Source organism: Gouania willdenowi, chromosome 4, assembly GCF_900634775.1.
Source record: "Gouania willdenowi chromosome 4, fGouWil2.1, whole genome shotgun sequence".
Classification (NCBI taxonomy): Eukaryota; Metazoa; Chordata; class Actinopteri; order Blenniiformes; family Gobiesocidae; genus Gouania; species Gouania willdenowi.
Window position 1 is genome coordinate 8644205 of NC_041047.1, and position 26472 is coordinate 8670676.

The 26472-nt window shown below is 38.3% G+C and overlaps 1 protein-coding gene across 1 annotated transcript in view; it reads left to right on the top strand.

Annotated features, from left to right (window-relative positions):
* Nucleotides 1-26472, top strand: part of LOC114461663 (leucine-rich repeat-containing protein 7-like) — a 53403-nt gene that overhangs the window by 14293 nt on the left and 12638 nt on the right. The window contains 2 exon segments of the mRNA XM_028443910.1: nt 25058-25260; nt 25952-25955. Coding sequence (XP_028299711.1) covers nt 25058-25260; nt 25952-25955 — 207 coding nt within the window.

Sequence of the window (26472 nt, forward strand, 5' to 3'; positions counted from 1 at the left end):
AGTAGGTGAGTGTACAGTAAAGTAGCTATTTCCATTTCAAGAAGTAAATTCTGTGATTTCCATCTATTTTTTCTTAATAATATAAAATCAGATTCAGTTTCATGTGTAAAAGCCGATCAATGAAGTTGGCAGATTTCGATACATATTATGAAGATATAAACTGTTATGAAGACACATGATATATCTTCTATCCGTGGCTTGTGTTGTGAAAAGTAGTGATTCCAACAAACTTCATTTGCCATTTAAGAAAAGCAGTGGCTATTCGTACGGTTGCCGTATCAATATACCGACATTCTATCCATACGTAGCGCTCCTATTTGGCCAGTTTAGGTCACGTGATAGGTCAGTCATTGGCCAGTTTAGGTCACATGACTAAGACTAAACCTTACCCTTAACCTAACCCTAACCCTAAATCTGAAAATTGTTGCAGTATTGGGTTATAACCTAACCCTAATCCTAAACCTAACTCTAAACCTAACCCTAACCTAAGACGCTACGTACTTGTACTTCGGTAACCGTACCAATAGCACCGGGGGTTGTCCGTACGGCAACTGTACAGACGCTTTCTTTAAGAAACCACCACACCACTGAGTATACAGCATTTAAAGCGAGCAATCAAGCTAATGCTAAAGCTAAAGCTAGCGGGAGCAAAGAGCCAGTCAGTGGGCCACTGTTAGATGTTTTTTTTCACGTGATGTCATTATGTACAACACCTAAAACACATAATCAAGTATTCTGTGTTAAAAAATCCCAACATATTAAATGTTTAAGGAGATTTATTTTAATAGTGTTATATACCTATGTGTTATTTCTCTCACAATTTGGTGTTTTCCACCCCGATCCTCCTATAGCAACTTAGGTAAATATTGATATTCTCAAATATTTTGAAAATATTGTTGTTTGTTTTCTCCTGTATTTTGAGTGATGTCCATCTCTGAGCTCATCTTTGGGATAAATTGTGGTCTGGTGATTTTGTTTGACAGTGTTTTTTTCTGTGCATTTGAGCAAAGTCCCCGGGCTCACTGTATGCAACGATGTGTGGAGAATGTTAATAGACCGCTCAACTCCACGTGACCGAAGAGAGACTTCAGACCAGTGTGTGTTTGTGTGCGTGTGTGTTAGTGCACACTATACACTATGTCAGTCCTACTCTACTCATCCATGCATGCCTAAGCGCGGACCCAGTGTTGAAGCTGCATGCGACTTTGTGAGTTGGGCGTATGAAACTGAGCCAGGCAGGTTTCTTGTCGCGTTCAGACCTCTTGGTGTAAAACGGCTTTCCATGGATCACTTAAACATCCTCCCAGGGTTTCATTTTAGCATATTTGAAAATGTGCACAAAACCCCCCTCTCCTCTTTTAAAAAAACAACATACTAAAATACATCAGTAATAGAACAGAAGCTTGTTGGGAGGCTGTCAGGATTTTTTTGAAGGTAAGGAAAGACTGTTTTTGTAAGGCTTTGCATCGGTTTTTGTTGCTTAAGATTGGATTTTTCTATCAATAGTGAAGTTTGGCATTTTCATTTTAAACATCATTTCAGTATCATATCAAAACCAATAACTTGTTAAAGCTGTTGGAGACTATGATTTCATATTAGATATAAAACAGTCTCTTCATTTCTTTGCCAGACAAGGAAGACAGAGATTTTCTTGACGCCATTTTTGTTCCCATTTTTGTCGTAGTTTTTTTCCTGGTATTCCCTGTGATATTACTTCACTCCGGTGAGGCAGATTCAGATCTTTCTGTGTAAGCCTCATCATAAAGATACAACATTTTTTTTGACACCACTTTCTGTCTGTGAAAGCACCAGAAATGTGTTGGGAAGTCACTTTGGCAGAGTTTTTGGGGTCAAGCACAATAAATTACTGGAAGAATGAATGTCTATGGGACGCGCCATAACCCACAATGCAATTTTTTTGCCAATGTCGATAAGAGAGTGTTTACAGTGGAAACAAACAATCTTTAATTGCTTGATCTTTAAGGCCTAAACTATGCATTGCTCATGTAGATGTGATAATCTTGACTTGGATAACGGTTCCACTGATGGACCTCATACTCATACGTTTTGCACATGTGAGAGAATGAGTAGCTTCGTTCTCACACTTTTTACTCTTTTTATTTTCCTATGTTGCATGCAGTCTATCAATATATGTGTGCCAGCTCCCACAGGTCCTATGGGCTCCATAAGTGCCCGTTGTCCAGCCTGAATGCTAGCATGACAGCCTGCTCAGATGCCCTAAACATGCAAAGCCTATCAGCGCTTTTTCACATGACTGAGTCATGTTATCATTAGTCCTCATAGTGCTCATATTCTTGGATAATTACATTAGCGCACATATCTGAATGTGTTTACTTTGTCATTAAGGAATATTTTGTGTCAACTTTTTAAAATAAAACTAAACGAAGATCAGGTGAATGCTTTCTTGGGGCACTTTCGGATAAAAGTTTTTGGAGCAAAGAGAACCCGGACTTTGTGGTTTCCTACGATTGTCCCACAGGGATCAGATGCCACTTCCCAACCTTGTGTCAAATATTTATAAGTGAATGCATTTGTATAATGTAAATCTCTGCATCTTAGAGATGAGCCCAGCCCAGCATGGCTCTAAACCTCTAGCTAGACTCTTCTCCTCTGTTATTCCCAAATGGTGGAACGAATTACCTAACTCCGTACGCTGCGCAGAATCCCTTTCTACTTTTAAGAAATGTCTGAAGACTCAACTGTTCAAGGAACACTTAGGAACTTGATCTGACCCTTCTTCTTGTTGTCCTTTGGGCTAGAATGAGTCAGACTAAGGCCAGTTCTTAGGGAATACTTAGCACTGATGATGTTGAGAGTTGTTGAATGTTGAATGACATTGTTGATAGTGATGTTGAATTGTTAGTTGTGGTTACATTATGCTATCGTAGTACTAGATGGCAGCATGTGTGGCCAAGCAAACTGGAAGTACTTTTTGCGCTTGCTAAGGGTTTTCCTCTAGTTGAAAATCTTGCTTTTGTTGTAAGTCGTGTTGGACACAAGCGTTTGCTAAATGAAATTATAGAATTGTGAATCTAAAACACTCTCAATTCAGTAATAGACGCACACATGCAAGAGTAAATATTTTGGGTGTTTAATGTCTCACATGGGGTGTAGCAATGTGGGCATTTTTGTGGTGTTCATTTGATGTAAAAGCTTTTGCATCGTGACTTGTGACCTTCTGTTTTCAGCTTCTTTTTCACTCAAACGTCGCTCCCCTCATCACTCACTGTGTGTTCTGCCACACAGTGCTGTTGACTTGGCAGCAATGACTTCATCCCTTATTGCAAGAGAGATGATATTGATGATACTACTCGATGTTTTATAGTTGGGTGTTAGAGATACATTTGTTATGGTCATAGCTAACAATGCTGCTTCACCTTTTTAAAGTGCTAATCATCTATCTACAGCAGTGTTTGCATTTGTTTGGTTTTCCTCACTTAGTTAAAAATATAAATACATTTATTAACGGCTCTAATGTTAAAATTAAGGTTGTCACTTTAACGCTGTTAATTGCGATAACTAATTACAGGAAAAATTAACAGGCTAAAAAAAAACAATTGCGTTAATTGCTTGTTTTTTTTGCACCCCAAACAGTGCGGAACCTTTCTCCATTGCACACTTTCCGCCGGTAGATCCATATACCGATGCACCGGCTATAACGATAGTTCCTGAGTAGAAGTCTTTGTGGGTGTTAATTTAGTTAAAAAAACATACTGGATGGGGAAACTAAAGCCCAGTTGTGTGAAAATTGTGTGCAAGAAACAGTTAGTGGATCAGCGGAGCTCTTCCTCCTCCAGCAGAGCTCTCCCACCTCAATGCTAACTATGTAGCAGCTAGCACGGACAGCGGTCTTTCTATTCTTCTAGTCGGACACTACACTAGACCAAGTGGCCCATACAACCCACACTGGACGAGATGACAGGGCTCAGAGCCAAAATGAATAAGTCCATGAGTGACAAATGAACAATGCTGTAGTGGACACTCGACCACTATCGATTGTAGAGGATGTGGGGCTGCTACTACTACTAAGTGATTACTTGATGTTATTACAGTACTTTATTTTGTGATGAACAATGTTATTTTGGTTGTGCTAATTTACAGCACTGTGATTGATGGGTCTGTTTTATTTATTATATTACCTGAAGGAGAGAAAAAGCAACAAGTTTGGTGTCCAATAATTGTATTGATCATGAAATTAATGTTCTTACTGTTTATGATGTGCTGACTTACAGCACTTCATATGGACCTGATGTTTTATTTCATTTGTATTTTCTATTATTTGTAGATTGATAAAAGTACACATCAATATTTCCCTGATGATCTAAATAACTAAAGGTGTCAGAAGCCTTTGGGACTAGTCTCACATACAGAGGAATGGAAATGGTTCAAGTCTGTTAAAAACAAGCAATAAATGACTTTATAAAGCCACTTTGTTTTACATAAATGCTTCAATCTGCGATAATAATGTAATTTAAATGAAAATACCTCAAATTGAGGGTGTTTCTCAGCTATTTTTAGGTGAGATTAAAATAGAGATTAATTAATCACAGGAGCATAATTAATTAATCGCATAATATTTTTTAATCTTTTGACAGCACTAGTTAAAATGATTGATTGTGTGGGAGGATGTAATCAACTCTTTTCAAAATGCTATTGTTAAGAAAAGCTGATTTGTAATGCATTATTTGGATTAGGCCTGGGGAACATATTGAAGTTCAAGATATATCGAGATTCCTATATAGGAATTACATATAGTCTATAAAGACACATTTTATTTTATAGCTTATTTTGTATTAAATACTAATTTTAGGAGTTGCTTCTTTGCTGCTTCTGAGAACAGCATAAAAAGCACCCACCTAACCCTAAAAAAGCCATACTACAGACCTCACTCACACAAGTGAAGTAATGTGTTGATTGATCCCTGTCCAACTTTCACCTATTTAGTACATTTGGCGTATTTTGTTGTAAAATGTAGGAGAGACTGCCCTCTATGGGTTAAAACCTGACTATTACAATTGAAATTTTGCTATTGGCTGAGAACAAGATTCTGTGACATTTTAGCACCATCTTGCATCACAACATTTGGTCCATATCGGTGCTAGTGCTACTGTGCAATACGTACAAGGCATGGATGCCTTGCAAAGCACAGATTGAAGGTTTAACTTTTTTCCAGTAAACCATATACAATATTTTGGTTTAAAGATAACTAAAGATGATATTATCTGGCAAATTGCCTGTTATTACAGAGCTACAACCATTTGTACACTAAATAGTCTTGTAAAACTTTTGGTATAACCTCTTCATACCATCTTCTTTAAAATGTTGCCTTACTGCCTTCAGTTGATAAAGACACAAATTAAAGAATACAATTGTAATCACTTCTATTTATATAAGTATTATCCCTAGGTGTGATAACTGAGTTGTGTTGCATTGTCTTGCCAAAATAAGATTTTTGGCCAGGGCTTTTTTTAATTAATGTTTAGTTCTTAATTGAGTCCCTGGTTACCATAGCATTTGCTCAACGAGCCAATTCTAGGAATTATTAAAGACAAGAAAATGTGAAATTTATCAAAGGACTAAATTATAGTTACAGAGATGTGGAAAACACTTAAATGACCACAAAAGCCTAAAGAGTTTGCAGAAAAAGAAGCTAATAAGTCAGTGGTTGGTTTTCTGCTTGTGTCAATCAGTGTTTAAGTGAACCTGATCGAAAGCAGATTTACTTTACTAAAAGATATCAATTCAGTGACACGAATCCATCCATAGTCTATTCTGCATCTTCATTAGGTGAAGGGAGGCAAACAGAGGCAGCAGGTGATAGATGGGACGTAAACGCATGAATAGAGAACTAGACAGTCGTGCTCGGCTTTCAGCGGTCAGTAAAAAAAGAGAGAGATTGACTCCCGGCCACAATAAAAGCTGAGAGAGAGAAAGAGGGATGACAAAAAGATGGAGAGGTTGTTACAGATGGCAGTGTGTAGACAGAGGGCCTTTCAGGTGAAGGTGATACAATAGATTGTGGTCAGTATAGCCATGAAAGTATTCCCTCTCTTTTCTCGGCTCAAGGTTAATATGTAATTTTTTTTATTACTTCACAACAAATAGATGTATTGTAGTTCTTCAACACTCATGCAGCATCTTGTTCTGACTCGGTACCTAATGATATCTGTAATACTTTAGACAGGGTCCCAATGAGGTGTTAGGCTTGAACGGTATTCAAATATTGATGCCGTTATACCGCCTCCCTTTTTTACCGCGGTATATGGTATTACCGTGACTAATTAAAAATTATGACGTAATGGTCAGACAGCGTCACCGAACTGTTGACTTCAGGATGACCGCGGGTCCTTAAAGAGCCTTAAAAAGTCTTTAATATATATTTTAAAAGAAAGGCCTTAAAAAGTATTAAATTGTCTGAAATTCAGATCAGATAGGTCTTAAATGTGCTTTAGTCACATCACCACGCTAATTTCTGGTGAGCACGGAGTGCTTCTCATCCCATTCCATCTCGCCATCTGTTGGCTCATACACAGCACAACCAAGGGTTTTTTCTCTGGCAAAATCACACCATTTACTAGTCAGGCTCATGTTAGTACTACAGACAGACCAAAGATTTATGGTAATCAGAGCTCAATCCCCGCATAAAGTACACTCCTCTGATCTGATGTTGACATTAACAGTTGTTTGTTAATAACAGCAGGTTTACCAGTAAACAAGTATAGTAAATATGTCATTTGTTTGCGGAAAAAAATAGGTTTTAACTGTTTGTTTTTGGTCGGGCGCAGATATAAATACCTAATGTCTGTCGGTACCTGTTGGTTTCAGTTTTGCTTTGTCGGGTTCGGGTCAAAGCTTGAAGGTTCAGATCATAAATGGTCTGTGTTTAAAAGCAAAATCGGCACTACAAAAATATACAGTATATATATTTGTGTCTCTTTTTTTCTCCCCATCCTCTTCCACCTGGTCGTTCATTCTCCGGCTCCACTGCACGAAAACTTTGAGACAAACGCAACGATGTGAATGCGGGTCAGATTGGAGCCACAAACAATTCTCACTGGAGTCTGATACAGGTCACATTTTAATGGTAATGTGAACGAACAAATACAAAATCAGAATTGAGCATTAAGGCTTGCAATGTGAACACAGCCTCTGTCTCTCTCTGGCCTCCGCGCTGTCACCTGATGACAACCCATTGAACACTGACTGAACACATAAGTGGTCCTGGACAGGTAGTCATGGTAATCTTGAGTTTACGTTAACACAACCGGAGCGTGTTTGCTGAGCTTGAGCTGCTTGGCGGAGGTCTGCGCTTTCCTAGTGCTTTTCTAGTTATAATAATTGATTGATTTATTTATTTAATAAAACATAAAACAATATAAAGCCATCATCGCTCACTTAAATTTCACAAAGAACAAATAGCTGACATTTGAGCAAATGCATAGATACATATATACACAACAAAATATACACAAATTTAAACAAAAACAAGCATTCATAGGCCTACCTAGACTTACATAACATCAACATCCATACAGTATGTCTACCTACCCATCAGGTTCTAGTCCTTGTACTGACCTAATAAGTTATATACATTCAGTACATATCCTGCACAAGTTTTACAGTATATATTCAGTTTATACAATCACTTAAAACATATATACATACGTACACACATGTACATACATACACGAGTGTCCAGACCCTTTCCAAAAAATTAGAATATCATGGAAAAGTTGTTTCATTTCCTAAATTCTATTCAAAAAGTTAAACTTTCATATATTTTAGATTCAGGACCCACAATTTAAACAATTTCAAGTATTTATTTGTTTATTTTTACATAATTTGGGCTTCCAGCTCATAAAACCCACGAAAACAGGAATTCAAAAAATTAGAATACTGTGAAGAAATCACCATTTACTTCTCAGTTTTTGCAGAAAAAAAAGAGGAGAAGAAGGACTGAACTGTGGCCAGTGGTCCAAGGTCCCTCTTTTCCAATGAAAGTAAAGTGTGCCTTTCATTCAGGAATCAAGGTCCAAGGGTTTGGAGAAAGACGGGTGAGGAACAAAACCCAAGCTGCTTGAGGTCCAGTCCAAATAGGTCAAAATATCCACAGTCCGTCATGATTTAGGGTGCAATGTTATGTTCTGTTTCTCACCCGTCTTCCTCCAAACCCTTGGACCTTGATTTGCAAATGAAATCACACAAGTTCACAAGTACGAGTACACACCTCAACACCGGTATCAGTGCATCCTCGACTTTTTTGTATATCAGACTGCTCAACTTAGCCACAATAAGGTGTCGACAAATTGGATAAAATTAAGAAAAATTAACCAAAATTTTTCATTTTATAGGCATACTTACAATTAATGGATAAACTTTGTCATTAGTTTGTGACCATACATGTAAATATTGAAATCTACGCTATAAAAATGCCTTTGAGAGCAATGCGGAGAGAGACGTCTTTTTCCTCAAACATTTCCAGACTGGGTTGTTTGGTTTTTGACTTAAGGCTAAGCCCGTCCAACTGTTCCTCAAAATCTGTGAAAAGACCTCATCTGAGCCTCGGCTTTCCCTCCTCTTCTCCCTCCATCCCTCCATCCCTCCGTCTCATTCTCTTTCCCTCCTGTTTTTAGAAAACTGGTTTTCCCTCCCTTCAGTCAGGCGAGGGCTGCACTGGCCTAGTTCTTTCTGTTAGAGGTTCTCTAACCCATCGCATTTCTGATACTGTACTTCTCTTTTTTCCCATTTACTTGTTTAATGTGTCTTTGTGTTTAACTTTTCGTTACCCCTCCCACATCCCCATCAAGAGACAGCTCACATTAAGCAAAGTACGAGTAGTAAAACAATCCTTCTTTTATCTTGTGTTGAGAAAACCAACCACATATCAGTTCTGTGCTCTTAGACAGAAATGCAAAGGATCCATACTCATTAATTTCATAGACTTTTTACAAACGAAGGTGCATCTCTTAAACATGTATATAATTAACCTGAGTCGTCCAAGTTTGACAATCTCCAGGATGGATTTAAAAGTGTGTTACTAACATGTCAGCAGTTAGTTTTGGGTCAGATTTGCCAGCGGTAACAGACTATAATGTATAAAAATATCACTTTAAAAAAAATTAAGCTTATAACTTTTCACATTCATCAAAAAACAGTAATTATGGAAAAAACTCTAAACAACTTCAATTCCTTTTGCTTTGTGGACTCTTCTTGAAAACATCTGCAGACTGGCAGTCGATTATTGTTGTTATTTATTAGTGATACTGATGATAGCGTCAGGGGAGTTTAGTCTGCAAAAAGTAAGGCAAAAAGAACGAGTGAGGAGCTGATTGGTTGGTTGGTTGGATTAAAGCATTAAGGCATTTGAAGTCAGATTGTATAACATGTTCCCACTCCACTCATTGCTCAACCTGTTTAAAGCAACGCTGCGTAACTGTTGGCCACTAGGGGGGCTAGACCTGTAACTTTCACATCAAGGGCCCCTAGTGGCAGCACTGTCGCAAAAATCAGCAGTCAGTCAGTCGGGCCAACCTCCCTTGTCTTTTGATTGTGTATGCAGACTAGTTGACCTGTTGGTTGAAGAGAGTTCATCGACTCACTATTAAAGAAAGCAAAGTTAGTTTATTTAAGTAGGAATCTGTCACTTGTGCGAAATCCCTGCAGCCCCTTCCTGTTCCCTCCCACTACAGTGCAGACAGCTGCAGCAGAGGGCTCTACTACCCTTCCTCAATTTATTGGGCCAAAATTAAAGCGGTTAACTGCTTGAATAAGCCTACATTCTGAGTGAACTCATTCTTTAGTAACTCCGTGAGTTGATCGTTTTAAATCGTAAAAGCAGAGCTGCCTATCATAAGTGCTGTAAACATACGGCCGGAGGAGAAGGAAAGAAGTGATCAGACCTCTCTCTCTCTCCTCTGTCACTGCTTCTACACCTTCTACACACACACACACACACACACACACACACACACACACACACACACACACACACACACACACACACACACACACACACACACACACACACACACACACACAATGTTCCCTGATCATTGCATCAGTGGAGCGATAAAGTGATGGAGTGATCAAAAAGCACCACTTAGAGAAAATTATTAGCAACAGCCTTAGCTTCATGAGTATATCAGAGCCTGTGGTCACATGACTGCCGTAAAGTGAAACGTTCTCCAGGCATTCTCCAAGTCACATGACCTGGTCAACGACGGTCCTTCTTCTCCAAACTTACATAGTTGGTATTTCAAGAGGACAGCCCAGCTCGGAGCATTGATACTGTCAAGCGCTGTATATTGGCCTGAGGAATCATTTAAAATAACTCATATGGGTCAACTCTTTAGGTCAAAAAGTCTGTGGTGTGGCTTTAAGTACCGCTATTTTTTTTTTCTTTCTTTTCAGCGAATGCTCACATCTCAAGGTGAATTTGTTTTTCATCAATTTCTTTGCAGTAACCCAAATATGTTTCTGTCTGAGACACCTCTGTGCCTGTCATGGCGTCTTTGTTTGTCTGGCTGTTTATTTGTCTCTCTTCAATGCACTGTGTTTACCTATGCCACCTTTTTCATGTCTATCTTATACTTTCTTTTCAGGAGAGAGAGTGAATCTAATTACCTGTCACACTGGTTAAAGTTTCAGTTTAGGATGCACAAGCTTCTCCCATCTGGCATGTTTGTGAATTTGCCCTCAAGTGTAATGTAAGTGTAAGTGTGTGCGTTTGCTGCAATTTGGATGCAGGTGAACTGTCAGCTGTTTTGTAGATAGACATGTTGTTATTTTTAGTATTAGCGATGTAGGGGTCATTGAGTTTTACAGAAGCACCACCTGGAGTCACAGTAGCAGGCACGTCATTAAACCAACCGTGTGTGTGCAAACTTCCAGATTATTCTGTAGACCAGGGGTTCTTTACATTGGGGTCAGAACCCCATTTGGGGTTCACACTGGGAGGGGGTCACCAGATGCCATTGAGAAACTGTGAATATTTTTTTTACAATTTCAGCCTAATTTTTGCTCATTTTTTACCCTTTTTCTGCAACTACATCAAACTTGCCATATATTAGCCTATTTTCATCACTTTTTTGCCATATCTTTGGTCCTTTTAATGCATTTCTGCTACCTTTATGCCACCTCTCCACCAAATTTCAATGCCTTTTATGCACATTTTTTCCACTTTTCCCATCTAATGTTGCAAACGTTGACCCATTTTTTGTCACTTTCAACCTCCTTTCATCATCTTTCAGGATTTGTCATGCCCAGTTTAAACTAATTGTTCCTACTATCAGTAATTATTCCAATAGTGACACTTTGAACCCTTTTACCACCTTTGCTGCCGGTTTTTGGCCACTCCGATTTGCAACTTTCAACCAATTTGTGTGTTATTTAAAATCCCAATTTACCACCTTTTCCACCATTTCTGGTCACTTTTAACTTTTAATTTTATTTCTGGTTAAAACAAGGATTTATATTTTAACGATTACTTACATACAGTAATATGGCCCAAATAATAATAAACTTCCTGAATAACCGTAGATTATAGTCAGATAAATAAATAACTGTGGTTATCACAGATTCACAGAAAATGGACCATCATTTTGCTGACTTTATGGATGGACCCCAAAAATCTATCACCTTTATTCCTCCTTATAGACAGTGATGTTCATGTCTGTGGGGGTCCCTGGTCTCTGGAATCTTTATTTTGGGGGTTGTGGGCTGAAAACTAGGTTGAGAACCACAACTGGAGACTGTAGAAGAGTTCCTGAGACTGTGGCTGTTTGTGCAAAAGAAGCTTTAGTGCAAAAGACAAAAATATTCATTCATGCTTGCATGTGATGGCTCATAGTGCACTTTAATTTAAAACAGAACAAGCTGTTCGTGGTTAGCGCACTAGTTAGCTCATGGCTAATCGTGTAGGTTGCACACACAAACAGGTTTGTGGATAATGTGGAGCATCTGGGTTTTATCTTTCTGTCACTCACACGTCAACACAACAACACCAACATGTGTGGCTCAGTTATTGCCGGGGATTTGTGTGGATCAGTTATTAACACTGTATTTGAGTGTTGAATTACGAATATCGCAGATGAACACCTGACTCGGCAGAGTGCGGTGCACACACACTTTAACAAGGACAAGACATTGTGAAAGTCAGATGCTATAAAAGCATGTGATGCATCAGCAGGTCTGCTCTCACCGTCCCAAATGTGGAGCGATCACCTACCGAGTGCACCATGTTCAGCTTTTATGACATGTAGAATATGATGGAGAGTAAAAATACACCCCTGCTCCTGGGAGACGGTATCCATGGCAGCGGTTTCTATGACGACGGCAGGCTATCACGTGAAGTGTTGGCTGTTGTGATGCCTGTGGGGGGGGGGAATTCACCCTAACGAGTTGCTGGAGGACTCGCACACACAGAGAGAGGGACACAAATAAATGAAGAGTAGTGAGGAGAAAAAAAAGAAAGACCAATTGAGGTGAAATCCATCAAGAGCAGCAGCAGCAACACACTGACCGTCACCAAGTAGTTAAACAGAAGTTTATCAAACTGATACAAACAAACTGGCACACTTACTTTATCCATTGTCAACTACAACTCAATTGCAATTACAATGAACATCATATTTCCCAATTAAAATTATTATTTTCCCCCAAAAGTCAATTACAGTTATGTTCTCAATTACTAAAGTTCAATTACAGTTAATCACAATTACTGAGCCTTTAATAAATAAGCTGATAAAACTTAACCTTGCTCTTGTGTTAGCTTTCTGTTAGCATCTCTTATGCTTATGATAGGGCTTTCTGATCAATTAAAAATAATGAGCCCAAGTTTGTACCTCCAGTTATAAATTAGACATGAAGTTTGGAAGGCATCAACAATATGTAATAAGTGACAGATACTTAAATGTCCTTTGATTTTAATTTTTTTTTTTTTGACAAATTTTTATTTAATATGGTGAGATTTTGTGGTATAATTTGAGAAAAACAACAATTTGCAACTGAATTTTTTGGTAATTTACACAATGATTCCTGTTTTCTCTGTTATTGTCACGTTCTCTCGCAGGCCGAATTGGATTCTCCGAAGGGCCGGATTTGGCCCCCGTGCCTTGAATTTGACACATGCTTTCGCTGGATTGAAAGTTTTTCTTGGTTTACTATTAATGTGAAAATGATATATATGATTTAAAAAATTAATAATTGCTGAAAGAAATACAATCTACTACTACGTCTGTGTGTGTGTGTGTGTGTGTTACATTTGCGCTTACATGTGTATTTGTGTGATTAGTAAAAGCCCAAAGCCAGTGTTGCCTCTGCAGTCTGCTCTGTCATGTTGTTTCCATAGCAGCAGCAGCAGGAGCCAACACAGCCAACCACGCTCACTTCCTCATGTCTCCTCATTGGTTTACGCTCACTCTGTGCTTCCTATACCAACTTTTTTTTTTCTACTTCCTCTCTGCGACAGGGGAATTTATGTTGTGTCCTTAAATTCATTCATAAGAGCTGTAATAACCTGAGAACAGGTCAGATGAAACAAGTAAACGAAATATTTCATTATTAAGGAGATTTGGTAAAATTAGTAAAAAGGGTTGCTTCAGTCATTTCAGGCAGGTTCTACCAAAATCTGTTAGATACCCAGAGTGCAGCGTCATCTTTTTAATTGCAAAAAATGAATACTTTATATACAGTGGGGCAAAAAGTATTTGGGAGCCACCGTTGTCCGTCTAAAAAGACAAGAGAGGTCTGTAATTTTTCATCATACGTACACTTCAACTGTGAGAGACAAAATGTGGGGAAAAAAATATCCAGAAAATCACATTGTATGATTTTTAAATAATTTGTTTGTAAATTCTTGCTTAAAATAAGTATTTGGCACCTACAAACAAGCAATAATTCTGACTCTCACAGACCTGTTAAGCTCTTCTATCCTCCATTCTTTACATATATTAATGGCACCTATTTGAACTCATTATCTGTATAAGAGACACCTGTCAAAAGAAGGGTTTGTGTGTTTGGTTGTGGTTTTGTGTCTTTTTGATGTTTTTTTTGTTATTGTTGTCGTTTCGTGTGTTTTTGGTGTTAGTTTGTGATAGACTTGCATGTTTTAAGCATTTTTGTTGGTTTTTGTATTTTTGTTGCCATTTTGTGGTTTTTTTAAAGTAAATATTTGGCTTTTGGAGTTATTTTTCTGTATATTATCATTTTGTGTGCTTTTATCATTTAATCAATTTCGTCTTTTTTGTAGTGTATTTTCAGGGGTTTTTTGTAATGTTTTTTGATGCTGCACAACATTAGAACAAGGGACCTACAGTATGTGGCCCCGAGCCGCCAGTTCCCCACACATAACAAGAAGAAACCTCTAGCACAACCAGAGCCAGAGGTGATTTACCTCTTACATAATGTGTTTTTAACGTTAAAAAGAAGACGTGTTTTTCTTGAAATCTTTTTCGTCTTGCATCTTTTGTTGCTTAAACATGTATGTATGTATATATGTTTTAAAATCATTATTTTCATGAAGATGATTGTAGGTTTCCTATTGTGGTTGTCTATTATTTTTCTTGGACAAATGAACAATTTTGTTATATAGCTAACTCTAACTATTTCCAAAACTTCCCTTGGTGTTTCTTTATTACATTCCATCCACTGATGTTCTGGTCTGCATCTGTAAAATCAGAAATCACCTTGGATCTTCATGGTGGTATTTTATTTTATTTTATTTTTGTTTAATTTGTGTGTGTGTGTGTGTGTGTGTGTGTGTGTGTGTGTGTGTGTGTGTGTGGTGTGTGTGGTGTGTGTGTGTGTGTGTGTGTGTGTGTGTGAAATGAGTCTTACAAGATATTGACAAAAAACACAACAGGATTTTGTGCAGCTTCACCTTGAGTCGTGATCTGGCATAAATTTGCTACTGTCTCTGAGAAAGTTCAAAACCTGTCGCTTTTCATTTTCATTTTATCAACAATCGTCATTTTGCTTTATGTATTTGTTATTAGACTTTCCTCTGTAGTACCGAGCTGTTTAAAGTCTAAATATTCTGTCCTCGTTCTATTTCCCTTCTTTTGTACATCTGTCACTGTCATAAACATGAAGATGGAAACAAACAGCTGCAATAGTGACTTTTAAAGGCAAATTTAGAAGTAAGTAATTTTTTATTGATAAAGCACTTTTCTCAGATAAAAATCACAAAGTACTGTACAAAACGAAGGTGAATTTAAAACAACAGGAGTAGTAACATCATAAAAAGGATTTAAAACAACAGGAACAACATCATAAAAAGGATAACAGAAGTTAAAAATCTATTAACTGAAAGCTTTTCTGAAAATCGAAGTCTTCAAATGCTTTTTAAAAGAGTCCACTCAGTAGGGATGTAACGATTCACGCAACTCCCGATACGATTCAATTCACGATACTGGGTTTCACGATACGATTCTCTCACAATTTATATTACAAACTGTAGACAAATGATGACTAAGAAATATTCCTTTGTTTTTTGGGGGAAAAAACTAGAAAATACTGTACTATTTTTTCTTTTATCTTTCATTGTCAAAATAATCCCTTGATAAACTATTCAAAACAATGCAATTTAACAAAAAATAAATCCTGAATGAAATAAATAAGGAATAATACAAATGAAGAAGAAGCCTATTAATTTAAATTCTGGTTCTATAGTAAACAATGCAAAACTGCATAATAGTTTTTTTTTCTTTGAGCAACTGAAAATGTATTTTGTGCCTTAACAATTGCACTGTATTTACATCAGATATTGTTTGGACCAGCAGAGGGCGCTGGTAACCCAGTGGTCGGTTGGCATGCAGCTATTCTTGCAGTGAAGAAGAGATACTATGCGCTAGCAGACAGAGCTAATAGAAAAACATGACTTTTACAGATATTCAAGTAATATTACAGATATTCTTTCGGTGCTAATGGGGTAAGGACTCATTTTGAAGATGTTTAAGAGTAGTAGGCGATTCCACCCGCCGCCTACACTTCTGGACACGAGAAGGATAAATAGATAGCGCCCTCTGCTGTTTAGAAAGTACTGCGATTCAATTTCCAGTGTATCGATATGAACCGTGATACCTATAAATCAATTTTTAACTGCCTTACGATTAATCGTTACATCCCTACCCCTCAGTCAAGCTCACGGAGGAACTGGTGCAAATCATTCCAGAGTCTGGGGGCCACAGCTTGGAACGCCAGGTCTCCCCAGGTTTTAAAATGAGTTTTAGGGATCTTTAGGAGACCCTGGCTGGAAGACCGAAGGCTGCGCCCTGAAGTGTAGGGGCACAACAAATCTGCGATATACTTAGGGGCCTGACCATACAACCCACGCAAAGTCAGGACTAAAATTTTAAACTCGATGCAAAATTTCACTGGAAGCCAATGAAAACTTGCACTTTTTTCACAAAGAAGTTCAGAAAACAATTTTTGTCATCCTGTGTGTACACAGGCACATGGGGAGATGGGGGTGCAACAAGATTTTCAATTGTGTCAAATGAGATTTTCGCTAAACAAGATTTGAGAAAGAAGCTGAGCAAGCGCGTTTTATTATTTAATTTAGCTTTGTCATCATTTCTTTAAGATGGAGTCTATGCACCTCTAATTTTGTGACTTTCCACAAACGTTTCACTTTGGGACAGCTTCTCCTAAAGCTACAAATGGCTTCATTCATCCATGGACAAGGTTTCTTATGAGAGAGTATTTTTAGCTGGCGCTACTGTGTTCAAAACAGTCAAACAATGGCTATTGAAGTTTGTCATAAATGTGTCAACATCATCACAACTAGCAAAGGTAGTTAGTTGGGTCAAAAGAGGCAGAAAACCCACTGATTGTAGATTCATTAAGAATGTGTCTCCGCTTTTTCACATTGGAAGTAGTCCGTGCCAGTGTGAATGACTGATTAAATTCATTACAATAGTGGTCACTTATTTGTAAATCTTCAATACTTATTTGTTTCAATTTTTACTCCAAAAGAAAAGACCAAATCTAAAGTATGTCCTTTTGTGTGAGTAGGACCCGACACTTGCTGTACAAAGTGAAAGGAGTCCATAAGAGATACCAGCTCGGCTGCCATGGTACAAGATGAATTTTCAACATGGAGATTAAAATCACCAAGGATTATAACACTCTCCAATTTAACGACGGATGACATAAACTTTGTGTATTCATAGAGAAATAAACAAGCAGGACCAGGAGGTCAGCAGACAAACACACAATGAAAAGAGTTTCCAACCTTACAAGTCTGAAGCTCAAAAGAGTTGTACATGTTTATGTCCATCAGTCTGCAGCAGAAAGAGTCCTGGTGTAGTGTAAAATATCCCTACCGTCAAAATAATCCTACGATCAACAATGGGCATGCGCACTTGGCGAGCTGCGAATATCCATTATGTTGGATACCACGTTAAAAAAACAGTTTTCAGAGATGGATTCCGAACATCCTGTCATCGATGATGGTACATTTGCTGAAGAAGGGTGAGGGTTAGGGTAGTAAATTATTATACATATACGTGTTAATATTTACTATGCTATTAGTGTGCATGCGCCCATAGGAACATTTCACTACACCGGTACACGAGCCGAGGAGTCCAAAACACAGAGCAGTCCAGGGTGCACAGCTGGTTGAGATGAAAGTATTCATTCCTTTTGCTGCCAAGATTCCGTGAGGCACATAAAATTGGACCTCTAGTACGCCTTGATCCTTACTAGAAGTCCTCTGCGTCTACCCCGCTTTTTGGCTCTCTTCCTTTGCAGGACAGGTGAGCGCAGCAGGTCAGCTGGTACTGAGGGCAAGTCAGGAGGAAGTTTAGATGCTTGATCCTCAAAATTGCGATTTAGACACACCTCAATCGATCAATTTAGATCAATCAATTTAATTTGTGTGATTTAAGTTTAGGTGCTGTGATATTTTTTGTTAATTGTGAGCTTGGCGGTGTGTGATTCTATCACATTCATCTATGTTAGAAATCTGGTGCTTTCAGTGTATTGACTCAGATGTTAAAGTAGTTTAATAAATAATGTAGATAAAACCAAAAGATTATTTTATCATATTTTTAGACATGCAAAGATTAGAGGAAACAAACTTATCTCTTCTTAGTTACAGTATACTCATTTAAAATTAATCTTACATAACATTTTAATTTAATCTTTACCATAGGCCTGACATGTAGACAAATGTGTGCACAGTATATAGTCTTCTAAAGAATAGTTTAACTTATATACTTATTTATTAAAAAAGAAAAGTAAGAAAGAAAAAAAAGTGAATTCTACGACCTAACATTCCCACGGTAAAGTTCAGTGAAGATGAATGTAAATCACCTTGTGCCTATTTTGCATTACATTTATGGGATTTATATCCAATTTAAATATCGGATCAGGACACCCCCTATTTATGATTTAGTTTCTTTTACCATATTTATGAGTTTATCATACTTTACTATCATTTATCCATTTATTTTCTGACCTGCTTCTTAGTTTTTTCAGGGTTGCGGGCTATTATTATTTATTTTTTTTATTAATTTGTATCTATCTATAATGTGAACGGTATAAATGTGTTTAGTACTGTTCCAGCTGATATCGCTCTCAGTCAATGAACTTTGAAAGTCCAATTAACCCTCCTATTACCCTTGGGGTCAATTGTCCCCATTCAATGTTATCATTCAACAAATAATAGTTGTATTTTTGCTTCATATTTCATGACTTTTCCTAATTTGATGGGTACAATTGATTAAGCATAAATTATCGTGATTGTATTTTTTTCAATGTGCTGAACACATATTGCACACATTGGTGTTGCTCTGGGGTCATTTTGACCCCAAGCTGTTTTAGCTGTGTAAGACTAGTCTGTGTGTGTGTGACCGTACATCCCCACATGCAATATTCTCATGAGAACTTTCCCACACCATGTCCATGAATAATAAGATACACTAACTCTAAAACTGAAAGTTTGACAACTAATAGGGTTCATACTCTAGTGGTCATAATGTAAATTTTAGAAGATTTGGATGAAAACTATTCAAGACAAATTCATTCTAATTTAAAAGTTTGACCTAATGGCGGTGCTAGAGAACAGATTATGGTTTTATTATGAAGGGGTTATTATTTATTCAACAAATAAACAAAGTGCCTGACACAAAAACTCGGTCGACAATTTTCTGTAGACAAATATCCCTGGGGTCAGATTGACCGCAAGAGTGAAATGTGTTAGTCATTTTTAAACTAACCTTTAAAGGTGTTACTTGAATAAATTATTTCTTATAGTTTATTCTAAAGGCTATTGTTATATCGTAATTTTATGAACATGGACTGCTTCTGATTGGCTAAGTTAACATCATGCCGCGCCCCCCACCATGATTCTGTCATTAATTTAAAAGTAGTCATTGAATGGAGGGTTACACACATTATTATTATTATTATTATTTACCTTTATTCATTTGTCTGTTAGATTTTGGAAGAAAACCAGAGTTCTTCAGTAAAACCGTAAAGTCTGCCGTGCAAGATTGCTTTGTTGGCTTAAGTATTAACCCTTACCCACCGTTTCCTATTACAATCTTAAATTAAAACTTTTCCCACACCATAAATGTGACAACGCTGGATCACCAGGGGAAACAACAAAAGAGCAAACATGCATAAAGAAAATTAGAACACAATAAAGCTCGTACTAAGGGTTTTAAAATATATATTTTAGTGTTTTATTTTGAAAAAGCTAATGTAAAGTTATGTCGAACAAAAAGTACATTTTGGGGGATACAGGTTTTGTTATGGTGTGTCTGTCAGCAATATTGCAAGCACTGCTTTTTTCTATCTTGCAGTTCTTGTTAAAATCTGATTTATTCCTCAACGTTAAGCAAACAACAGGCCATTATTGGTAAATGGTTGGAGTGGGGTCTTTGGTCTTAGTGCGATTGCCACGAAAAGCACCAAGCGCCAGGTTTTACACATACGGCATGCGAACAGTAAATCCCCGTTGGCCTCATTACAGCTGCGCTAAGCGTGACTGTGGATAAGGAGGTATCGATTTAATGGTCCGGCCTTTTTAGATAAACAGTCCTGGAGGATCTGTGGCCTTCTTATCAGATTTCAGCTGCCGTGCAACTAATGGCCGTGCAGATAACGGCGTGAGCTCGCAATTCTGGAGGAGCCTCCACCTATCGTCTAAATTCATCTGCTGTCACCGTGGAGCTGGACGTGTGTGTGTGTGTGTGTGTGTGTGTGTGTGTGTGTGTGTGTGTGTGGTGTGTGTGTTGTGTGGTGTGTGTGTGTGTGTGTGTGTGTGTGTGTGTGTGTGGTGTTGTTGTTGTGTGGTGTGTGTGGTGTGTGTGTGTGTGTGTGTGTGTGTGGTGTGCGTGCGTGCGTGCGTGCGTGCGTGCGTGAGTGGCGTTGCGGCGTGCGTGCGTGGAGTGCGTGCGTGCGTGCGTGCGTGCGTGCGTGCGTGCGTGCGTGCGTGCGTGCGTGCGTGCGTGCGTCGTGCGTGGCGTGCGTGCGTGTGAGACATATGTGTGTTATAGGTAGATGAAGCTGCAGCTCTGATCTTTCAGGCCTCTGTCCTTTCTCAGTTGTTCACTCTTGTCCTTTTTTTACATCTACGTCATCTACATAGATAACTCCTCATCACCTCGTGTTCCTCTAATTTTGTCCTCAATATTATCTTTTAAGGTCCATAATCAGACTGGGAATTCAATTGGCAACAATGTTCACCAGTTTCACCATTCATTCCACCAACCTTTGGTTTTTTTGGTACATATAGAAAAAGATAGATATGCAATTAAAGCCTGAACCCTGTCTGCTGATTTTATTCTCGTAGATGTTTAAGTATTTAACTCATTCGTTGTCATTGATGTAAATATATATAATTTCAAATCCAAACGCTCACCGCCATTGACGTAAATATGCGCCAGTTGTGTTTTTTCAATGGCGATTGCTAGGAGACACTGTTACGGACCTCTCCAATGAATATCAGTCTTGTACTATGATGTAGTGACAACTGTTGCCATGTAGGTGGCAGCAGTGCACCTTTGGATGAAAGATGTGCACTATCAGCGGGGAGGGATAACCATGGACGAGGGATAAAATGGCGGTACTAGAGAAGAAGGTGAAGCTCACAGGAGTGCATACTCAAGCAGAGCTTGTGTTGACCTAAGTCCACTACTGAGAGTGTCGTGACCGTGAGAGAAGACGATCAACAACCCGGGACAAACGGGGCGACTCGGCATGTCGGGGAGAAAGAGGAAGTTGCGTGTGTGGAGACTGAGGGATGGGGAGACTTGGGTTTCAGATTTTACATGGTCATAGTACAAAATATTCTGTAGGTCTTTAAAATCAGTCAAAATGCTGTAAAATGGCTGGCAGTGAGGGGGGTTTGCTGTTCTGAAAATGGCTAGCAGCCAATGAGTTTTAAAGGAACATAGGGCAGGATTTGGAAAAAAAAAAAATCATTTTAAGTTTTTTAAGGCTAATGGTTTTGGGTGATGAAGCACTCTAAACCAATTAGATGAGTTCTCACATATTTCTAGATATGCCCTGAAAAGATTGTGTGGACACATTTTGTACTGCTGTTCCGGGTCCGATTTTTCCCATGCAGTTCTGCAGACGTAAAGTTAAATGACGCTGGTGGTGACGTCAAATGACACTGGTGCGCATTCTCGACGGCTTGGAGAGTTTGTCCCAATACCCCAGAAATAAAAAAAGAATGAAAAGAAGACGGCTTGGAGACTGTTGGAGTCCAACCCAAACAGCAAAAACCTAGTTTTTTCTCAAAAAAATTACATATGTAGTTTGTTTAGTGTAAGCACCGATTTTATTAACAAACAGCTGTTAATGTCAACATCAGATCGGCGCAACGTAACAAGCAAATGTGAAACAAACTGAGGCGCAGTGCACACATGAGACCCATTGTGTCTATTTACATAACCCATATATCAAAGATAAAGATAATATATGTTATCGTGCAGAAAAAGGAAAGTATTTCTTTAAAGTTGTCCTCTGCTCCATTCTCCATCCACCGCAGTCAGTGCGTGGCTGCTGCAGCAGGAAATGACACTATGTGACCGATCCCGAACACCAGTTCTAATATCTGTCGGAACCCGACCCGTCCGGTGCCGTCGGGTCCTGTCAGGATTCGGTCGGGGTGTCCATCCTCTATCCACTGTATCAGCTCCGGTGATAAACAAACAGTTGATGCATGCCCCCGCGGTGGCTTGCAGTTACACTAACCACCGTGGTGCCACTATGGAGTCTGATATCTAGATCCTGCTTTACGTTCATTTAAATGGCCATTTTTTGTGGGTGACTGGGTTGGGTGGAAGAAGATGCTGTCTTGCATTTAGAGAATGGCTGATCGATATCGATGTTATGTAGGATTGTCCTTTGGGGGTGTGACACTGACTCCAAGTTGCTTGCCAATGGAGGTTTAACATCCTGCATGTCAGCGTTGTCATGCTGTGTAAACGTTTAGCCATATTTAGATGATCTAATAATGTTAAGGGGTTTGGAGTTTCAGAGCAATAAGTCAAATTTACCATTCATAAAAAAGTTTTTTAATCTATTTAAGGTTCAAGATTATTATTATAGATTAAGTCTATACTTTTAGATTTAATTTTTAAAGGTAACAATGTGAAAGCAAAAGCAGATCCACATGCAGGAAATATTCTATCTCTTTTTAGTCTTTTTCCTTTGCCAGTTTAGCCACAAAGCCTTTTTAATTAAGCGGTGTAATGAAGTGATACTGCTGCACATCACACAGTGAGGTCAGACCGCCAGGTGTTTGGAACACAAAGAGCCAAAGCTCCGCCTGTGGTACCTTAGAGGGTGAGCAGTTTCTTAGAAGTGTAACAGCAAAAGTCAAAGTCACTTACAGAGCCCTATTTCCTGATCTAAACTAAGTGTAGCCGCTGCGCTTTGCCTTCAGTGCCTACTGTGTTGCTAATTACTTATAGTTGTGACAATTATTTACAAAGGAATATTCATTAAAATTTCCCAAAAACATTTTTACTAGAATAACTGTAGTGGTATCCAGAGGTGAAAGCAACAGATTACAAGTACTCATGTTACTGTAATTGAGTTGCTTTTTTGGGTACTTGTACTTTTTTGAGTATATTTCTGTGCTTAAGTATGTTTTGAAATAAATACAATTTGTTACATTTATACACCCAACCGTTACTGAGTAAATTCTTATGTTTTGTTTTTAAATGATCAACGGACAAAAATGAAATGACCAGACAACAATCAAATGCATCCCATCATAACCAACCAACCAGATTTGCTTATGACGGCACATTGAACATAAACCATATGTTCTTCTTAGCCAGTTTCTTTGGTTCATGTTTTGGTTTCCACCTATTATGTTGTTACCCATATGGCACATTTGGCATGGCACTGTTTTAGAGTTAATAAATTTAGCTATACTTAGAGTCTGAATTTTATTTATTTTTTTTACTTTAAAATGAATTTTTTTGTTGTTATTTTATTTAAAAACGGATTGTACATTTTGACAAACCTTTCAATTATACAGATGCCTTTGTGTAACATAAATTTAGTTCCAATTGGGCAAGATTTGGTCTCTTTTTTTAAGTTTATACATGAGATGTTTACTGTATGCAAGGGAACCATGGCAAGATTTATTACAAAAAATAAACATGGGGTGAAAGTGACTTGTAACTTTTTATTTTGAGTTTTATTTAATTGAGCTACTTTTTATTTGTACTCGAGTATCTTACGTTTGGCTTACTTGTACTGCAGTTTCAATCAAGTAACAGTACTTCTACTTGAGTAGGATATATCAGTACTCTTTACATCTCTGGTGGTATCAGCATGACCTGTTGTTGGGCTGTTCTGCCCAAAGTGGGACCATTGAGTTGTAAATTAAAAAATCTAGCCGTACCTTTACAGTTGTTCTCCTTAAAGCTGGGGTGTCAAACTCAATTTAGTTCGGTGGCCAAATATGGATCAGTTTGACCTCAAGTGGGCCGTAGATTTTAAATGGGGTAAAAGAACAACTTTAACATCATTGTGCCCTAGTTCTCAATATCAGTTCAATTCCCTTCAAAAATTCATGATTTTGTTGCCAATTTTTTGTTTCATTTAGAGGTATTTTGTGAAATTGTATGGGAGAAATTGCAAGATTTGTGGAAAAATTGAAAAAGTTCTTTCCACAATTTGCAATTACAAATGACTGCATTCATGTGATATAAACAAAGGAAAAAATGCATGCCCCTAAAAATATTGTGGAGTTGGTGAATTTGAGACATCTACTTCTGGATTATTTGGTAATTTACACAATAATTCATGTTTTCTTTGTCATTTTTATTTTCTCCTGCGGGCCGAATTGGATGCTCTAAGGGCCGGATTTAGCAACACGCATATGATGTTTGTACTTACACTCAGCTGCCGTGCCACCATGACAACTGGTAAATAAAATGTCTATGCTGGAAACCAACCCCTGCTGACATGGAGCATGAGGAAGGATAGGCAGAGAAGACATCAATTCTTTCTGGGACAAATATGAATATCACATTATTGTCTTTATTCAAAGGGCATTGTGCATAATTTAATATTTAATGTTTTTTGTTGAGTGCGAAATAAAACCATACATTTTTTATGATATTGTAATACAGCCTTGTTTGAAGAAGAAGAAGAAAAAGTCATGTTTAGATGCTTTTTCCCCCTTGATGAAACACTTGTTTTCCCTCCACTGATCCTCTGCCTGTCCCCTTCGATGAGCACCAATAAATCTGATCCAAGTGTTTCTTTGTGATGGATGCAGTCACATCAGCTCATCCACTTTTACAGCACGAAATTAACATATTTTCTCAGCACATTATGAAATTCTATGCAGTAGGTGTTTGTGAAAACTTGCTCTTTTGTGTGTCTATTTATTCCATTACTCATCAAAAGCACTGAATTTATCACCATCAATGAATGTGGTTCAGAATATTTTACAGAATATCCCACTCATCGATGTGATGAGCAGAGTTTGTTGATCTCATCAGCGGGGACATTTTTAAAGGCTCATATACTCTTTCTCTTCGTTGCCTTCTTGCAGTGCAGTGTCTGGAAATGACCACCAAGCGGAAGCTGATTGGCCGGCTGGTGCCGTGCCGTTGTTTCCGGGGTGAAGAGGAGGTGATCTCAGTGCTGGATTATTCCCATTGCAGCCTTCAGCAGGTCCCAAAGGAGATCTTCAGCTTCGAGAGAACCCTGGAGGAGCTCTACCTGGACGCCAACCAGATTGAAGAGCTGCCCAAGGTAACACCAACTCTCCTCTACGAACCTTTTTCACTCTGATTTGGACACGAGTGAGAAAAATCAACAATCAATATAATATATAATAGAACTTGTTTTTGGATTTGTTGAGGTTGTTTTTCACAGTCTTCTAAATATTCAGTGTTAGAATAGTCTTATGCTGAAGCTAAAAATGTATGCAAATAGGGTTGGGCATCGAGCATCGATTGGTCCCGGGACTAACTTTCAAATTCTCCCGGAATCATTCATATTTTTACATTTCGATTCCTACTTTCGATACTGAGTCCGCCGAATGGAAAAAGAAACCTCCAGAAATCTTAGTATTACCGCGTAACTCAACGGTCCCCATCCGGCGACCATGCCTCTTAAAAGAATCGGGAATCTTTAGGAAGCGGAATTGAAAAGGTTTCAGAACCGGAACTGGAATTGTTAAGTGTGTGGGATGTCCTAAAAATTTGTTATTCACATACTTTACTGTTGAAGCTATTTATTGCTGCGTGCCGCATGTTAGGATCCATCAAACACATTGGATCCTGTGTATAAAAGATGTTTGTATCAATCAAAATGAAATAACACAGGGCAGCACAACAGTTCATTGCCTTGTCGTTTTGTATTTCTAATGTTCTAGTTTGTACAGTTTTCTGTCATTCGAGAGCTTAGCTCAGCTCCTTTGTAGCTCTGTTCTCCTCTGCAGGAGTGTGACTCAGTCTGCCAGCTGTGAAACAGGTGTGACTAATCATACCTGTCATTTATCACAGTCCCTCCCTGAATCACCCCCTCCATGATTCACTCTGCCTGCTAACACGTGTACCTCTCACACTGACCCTTGAAATTGGAAAAAATCCTATTAACAACTTAACCTTTTATACACACTCTTACAGTTTTTGACCTTTTGACCTTTTGTTTTTTACTCTATAATAAAATATTCCGCAGTGAGATACAACGCTCGAATAGGACAGATTTGGTCCACGGTTTCTTCAGTTTTACAAGTGATATAAACTCATCTCACGTATCATAATGGAAACACAATCGAGACCACAGGAGGAAATTATATTTAAAATTCTACCAAAAAAACATGTAGTGTTATCTGCATATGAACTCTTACAAAGTCATCTTGGGCCTTTAGGGCACCTTTCTCTTTTCTCTGGATGTTTCTGTTTTCATGCTTGTGTGTGTTTGTTATCCTTGGGGGGTCGTTCTATGAAGGGAGTTACA